Genomic DNA, 6,136 nt, shown 5'->3' on the forward strand with positions numbered 1-6,136 from the left:
CATTGGTACAGCACATGTGAGTGAAATTCTTGTGTGCGAGCTTCACAAGCAACAGAGTTGTGCAAAATACAATAATGTAAACAAGCAAAATACAAGAATGGCTACATCTGAAACTAATAAATATATGTACAATATATAATAGTATATGCATTTCTGGATGTGTATACTAAATATTTTTCTACGTGTGTGTGTGTGTGTGTGTGTGTGTACACATATTTTACAAATTAAATAGAGTAAACAATAAATAAAATATATAAAAATATACAGAGTTGAGACATGTGCAAAACAGTGGCATTACTGTACAGTATGGAGTGCATAATGTTAAAGTTCCAGTAGTGAAGCTGAGGTGTCTATGACGTGTTCAGCAGTCTGATGGCCTGGTGGAAGAAGCTGTCTCTCAGTCTGCTGGTACGGGACCGGATGCTGCAGAACCTCCTTCCTGATGGAAGTAGTCTGAACAGTTTATGGCTGGGGTGACTGGAGTCCTTGATGATCCTCCCCGCTTTCCTCAGGCACCGCTTCCTGTAGATGTCTTGGAGGGAGGGAAGCTCACCTCCAATTATCCGTTCAGAGCACCGCACTACTCGCTGGAGAGCTTTGCAGTTGTAGGCGGTGCTGTTGCCATACCAGGTGGTGATGCATCCAGTGAGGATGCTCTCAATGGCACAGTGATAGAAGGTCCTGAGGATGCGGGGGCTCATGCCGAATCTTTTCAGTCTCCTGAGAAAGAAGAGGCGCTGCTGCGCCTTCTTCACTGTTTTGTTTGTGTGTACTGACCACGTAAGATCCTCAGCCAGATGTACTCCAAGGAACCGGAAGCTGCTCACTCTCTCCACAGCAGCGCCGTTGATGGTGATGGGGGTGTGTACTTCTCTGCACCTCCGGAAGTCCACTATCAACTCCTTTGTCTTTGCGACGTTGAGGGTGAGATGGTTGTCTTGACACCAGTGGGTCAGGGCGCTGACCTCCTCCCTGTAAGCCGTCTCATCACCGTTGGTGATAAGACCCACCACTGTAGTGTCGTCCGCAAACTTCACAATGATGTTGGAGTTGTCAGTGGCTGTGCAGTCGTAGGTGTAGAGTGAGTACAGGAGAGGGCTCAGTACACACCCCTGTGGAGCACCAGTGTTCAGTGTGATGGGGGATGAGGTGATGCTGCCCAGTCTGACCACTTGGCGTCTGTCAGACAGGAAGCTAAGGATCCAGCTGCAGAGGGAGCTGCTCAGTCCTAGATCCTGCAGTTTCCTGTCCAGCTTCGAGGGAACGATGGTATTGAATGCTGAGCTGTAATCTACAAACAGCATTCTCACATACGTGTCTCTCTTCTCCAGGTGTGACAGGGCAGTGTGTAGTGTCAGGGCTATGGCATCATCAGTGGACCTGTTGTGGCGGTATGCGAACTGTAGAGGGTCCAGTGAGTCGGGTAGTGCAGAGCAGATGAAGTCCCTGACCAGCTTCTCGAAGCATTTGCTTACGATGGGGGTCAGGGCTACAGGTCGCCAGTCGTTCAATGAGGAGATGGTGGAGGATTTGGGTACAGGGACGACGGTGGCCATTTTGAAGCAGGCTGGGACTACAGACAGAGAGAGGGAAAGGTTGAAGATGTGTGTGAACACTCCAGCCAGCTGAGCCGCGCATGACTTGAGGACGCGGCCGGGAATCCCGTCCGGACCAGTAGCTTTGTCGCGTTCACCTTCCTTTTTTTTTTTTTTTTTTTTTTTTTTTTTGCCTGTCCCGTTTAGCAGGCTGGGACTACAGACAGAGAGAGGGAAAGGTTGAAGATGTGCGTGAACACTCCAGCCAGCTGAGCCGCGCATGACTTGAGGACGCGGCCGGGAATCCCGTCCGGACCAGTAGCTTTGCGTGCGTTCACCTTCCTGAAGCACTTCCGCACATCCTCCTCAGACACAGTGTGCGCACTGACGTCATCCGCGGTGCGCACACTGTCCGGTCTCATGGTGTTCGCTGTGTCGAATCTAGCGTAGAATACGTTTAGATCCTCACACAGAGAGGCCGTGGTCTGCGGTGTGCTGGTTTTCCCTCTAAAGTCTGCGATCGTGTTTAGTCCCTGCCACATACTCCGAGGGTTGTCAAACTGTTGCTCCACCCTGTCCCTGTACTCACGTTTGGCTGCTTTGATCGTCTTCCGGAGTTGGTAATGTGCGTGTTTGTAGTCCGATGTGTTCGCGGAGGCAAAGGCGGTGCTCCGTGCCGCGCGAACATCTCCGTTAATCCAGGGTTTTTGATTTGGGAAGGATTTAACTGTTCTGGATGGGACGACATCTTCCACGCATTTCCTGATAAATCCACAGACTGAGTCTGTGTATTCATCAATGTCCCTAGCAGCCACGTGAAACATTTCCCAGTCCGCGTGATCAAAACAGTCCCGCAGCGCAGACTCCGATTGGTCCGTCCAACAGTGCACCGCCCTCCGGGTTGGAGCTTCCTGTTTCAGCTTCTGCCTGTAGGCGGGCAGGAGCAGGATGGAGCGGTGATCTGATTGGCCGAATGGGGCGCGGGGGAGGGCTTTGTACGCATCCCGGAAAGAGGTGTAGCAGTGGTCGAGTAGCCGGTCTCCACGAGTGTTAAAATGGATGTGTTGGTGGAGTTTGGGTGAGACTTTCTTCAGGTTTCCCTTATTAAAGTCTCCGGCTGTGATAAACGCTGCCTCTGGGTGTGCGGTTTCCTCGCTGCTGATCGCGCTGTACAGTTCCCTGAGTGCTCGGTCAGTGTCGGCTTGTGGGGGAATGTAAACAGCCGTAATAATCACTGCTGTAAATTCCCTCGGTAGCCAGAATGGCCGGCACTTAATCATCAGGTACTCCAGGTCCGGTGAGCAGAAGGATTTGACCGGGTGCACGTTCTAATATATATATATATATATATGGACAGAGGGAGAGAGATGTATATGTGTATACTTGATATTTTCTACTCTATTCTACTCTTAACACAGTATCAATCCGGAGTCCAGTACTGACAATAAAGCTGAATTTTGGCTTAAAGTTGAATACTTGAGGAGTTGGGTTCTGTCATATTCCACAGTTTGTATCTCATATTTAGCATCAAATGTTTGTATCTTTGAGTATATTTGACTTCTCTCTCAAAAATGAACCTAACAGTAATCAAGCTAGCTAGCATTAGCTTATAACTAAGCACTCCACCATCTTTTCCGAGTATGCTTACCTCAAGCTCCATGAAACCAACATGGTGATGGTCATAGATCTGCCATTAAATGAGTTCAACGTTGATTGGGTGACAATGTGCATATCCATGTTTTATATACAGTATCGCCTGTCAGCTCAGTTGAAAATTAAGCTATAAGCATTTATTTGATGCATCCTCAATAATCAGCTGTGTAACAAAACATAATGGATCCAGTCATAACTGAAGTCACACAGATTGATAACATGGTGCTTCAAGCTTTGACTTTAATGTTTAAACATGTGATCACAACACGGCAGTTACACAGTATTTTATCATCACTTGTCACACAATTCCTAAGATGCATAAACTCTATTAATCTGTACGGAATGTAAATATTTTATATGGATTAAGCTTTGTTTGCTAAGTTTTTTTATTATCAGAATTTGAGAAAGGAGAAACTCAGTGATCAGTAACTGTTACACAACAGACATGCAATACACACTGAAATAAGAACAAATATAAATCAAATAATTCATATCTTGAGACAAAAAAGGCCATGACTACACAAACCCCCCTCTTCATAAAAACCTCCTGACTGCAACACCTTTACATTCATTCTTACAGTTTCCCTGTTTGTTATAATCACCGATACACTATTAAGAAGTTTTAAGATTATGATGTACACAAAAGTTAAATCAGTGGAAAAAGTTTAAATCTGGACACACACTCTTCCCCCTACCCCATTAAATTAATATGAAGCTGAAGGAGAAGATGCCTTTCAATATTCATTCAAATAGATACACTGTTTTCAACCACCTCTGGATCCATGTATGTGTACGGCAAGTCCAACCTTGAGTTTCTAGCTTTGATGTCTGCACTCAGCTTTTTGAGCTCTTCTTGAAATTCTTTTATCTTCAGGAGAGGAAACCTCTCAGTAAAATGCTTCTCTGGGTAGTTGCCAAGAAAAATCTGATGAGATCAATGGTACATTTAGTTTTGGTTCCACTATCACGTTGATCAAATATGTAACTCTAGCAAAATTTTCATGTATTTTACATTAAAATAAACAAAAAGCAACATAAAACATAACATCTTTGGTGAGTACTTACACTATCAGAGGACTGCTTGCTGAGTAGCCATACTGTGGACATGGCATGCACTGTTGTGTTAACACTGGGGAATGCGTCCAGTATCGTTTTCTCAGTTGTTGTCCCCTTTTCTTTTGGTGGGGGAAGTTCCATGGTAGTAGGACTGTTGGGCATCCAGCCACCAAAATCGTACTGCATTGGTGAAGTAATTGATACATTATTTATAGGCTTTGAGGGATAGTTTTTAGGTCTGATAGCATTAACCTTTGGATCCAAATGTACCAAATATTCCACATGATTTCTAAGGTGTTTCACATCCAGATTTATCCATCAAGTGTAACATCACACGCTGTGCAGTTTTTTCAGTCGCGTTATTCAGCTTCTGCTCAAACTGCACGATTGACTCACAGGGGTTAGAAGTTCGTAGGTCACGATGCAGGGTCTCACACTGTACAGCCCGATGCCCTGATGTGACCTGAGTGCTCACACTGTGCGTCCATAAAATGAAGGTTATAACAGATAATCTGTCGCTCGCTCTCCCTCTCTGTCTTTCACTCACACAGACACGCACCACCACCATCAACTTTGCTAAATTGCTAATGAAAAACATTGATCAGGCAGCTGTGATTGAGCAGCAATGTAAATCCAACTATTTTCACGGTTGTTGTAGTCATGATCATTTTGTGAGGCCAAATCTAAAAGGCTCGGATGCGCTTGCCAAAGTTCTACAAGTTGTGCCTCCATCGCTTATGTCCAGATCACACGCTGCACTGCTGTGCTACTTCGTTTTTTCACTTTCATTTCTGTGTTTGCGCGTCCGCAGTGTGAGAGGCTGTGGTGACACCCTCACGACGGCTGACAGGATTTCAAACTGGTTTGATTTTCTTACGACGAAGCGATTGATGATCGGGAGCTGGTCATGAGGTGTTAATCTCGTTACCCCACGTATACTACACGATGCATGACACACGATGAAGGCGAAACTCAGGTTTCCAATCACCAAAACGGTCGCACGACTGAAAAATCAAAATGAGCCAAAAATTGCACAGTGTATGCCCAGCATAATGGGCTGAAAAATACGTTAACTTCTACCTTCCTTTAGCAAGTGCGGAAGTCCAACTTTTTGTGCAATGATTAGCATGTTTCTCTGCCTTTTGGGTGCTACCACAGGTGCCTTTGATGGTGCAAAATGTCTCGTCGACATTGTTGGGGAGAAAACTTACAAACAAACAGTACAGCACTTCAGAGTCACAGTGTTAGTGATTATATTTGACAAGCTGAATGCATTCTGTACTGGATAGGAGACACAGCACGAGATTTACTGACAATAGTCTACAGACAATCAGGACCCAGACCACAATGCACTTAATATTGCACTTAAAAAAAGCATTTAAATAAAATTAAAAATAAATAAATAAAAAATCTGCGACAACAAGGCCGCAAAAGGTGAACCGCACTACAGTGAGGGACCACTGTACTGAAAACTGATCACATTTTAGCCAAGAGAACATATTTTTATATCCACTGCACAAGGTTAGTGAGTAACATGTTGGTGGCTGGGTGATTTGAATTACTCACTGTGAAAAAAGTCCTGATCTTGAACTTAATGAAATCTTAGTAAATAAATAATTCTTTGCTGATTTGCTCAAATATCTAGTGTCTATAACACCATAAGCCCATGGACTGCAGTGAATTCTAAGTTTTTAAAAAAACAACTTAAAGACAGACTCTTTTCTTTGCTTTTTCTACCAGGCTACAATTTAGTGTTTGATGCTGCTGACTGTAATTCAATTCAATTCAATTTCATTTATATAGCGCCAAATCACAACAAAAGTTGCCTCAAGGCGCTTCATAGATACAGAGAAAAACCCAACAATCATATGACCCCCTATGAGCAAGCACTT

The 6,136-nt window shown here is 44.4% G+C and overlaps 1 protein-coding gene across 1 annotated transcript in view; it reads right to left on the reverse strand.

The window, feature by feature from the left end:
- Positions 1–3,373: 3,373 nt before the first annotated feature.
- The window catches only part of LOC102295266 (polyunsaturated fatty acid lipoxygenase ALOX15B-like), a 47,775-nt gene continuing 45,012 nt past the window's right edge, over positions 3,374–6,136 (reverse strand). The window contains exons 12-13 of the mRNA XM_042216180.1: positions 4,254–4,424; positions 3,374–4,113 (exon numbers count right to left, since the gene is read on the reverse strand). Coding sequence (XP_042072114.1) covers positions 3,934–4,113; positions 4,254–4,424 — 351 coding nt within the window. The 3' untranslated portion in view covers positions 3,374–3,933. The remainder of the gene's footprint in view (positions 4,114–4,253; positions 4,425–6,136) is intronic.

The sequence above is a fragment of the Haplochromis burtoni genome, unplaced genomic scaffold (assembly GCF_018398535.1).
Source record: "Haplochromis burtoni strain Fernald_Lab_line unplaced genomic scaffold, NCSU_Asbu1 Contig_950, whole genome shotgun sequence".
In the NCBI taxonomy this organism is placed as follows: Eukaryota; Metazoa; Chordata; class Actinopteri; order Cichliformes; family Cichlidae; genus Haplochromis; species Haplochromis burtoni.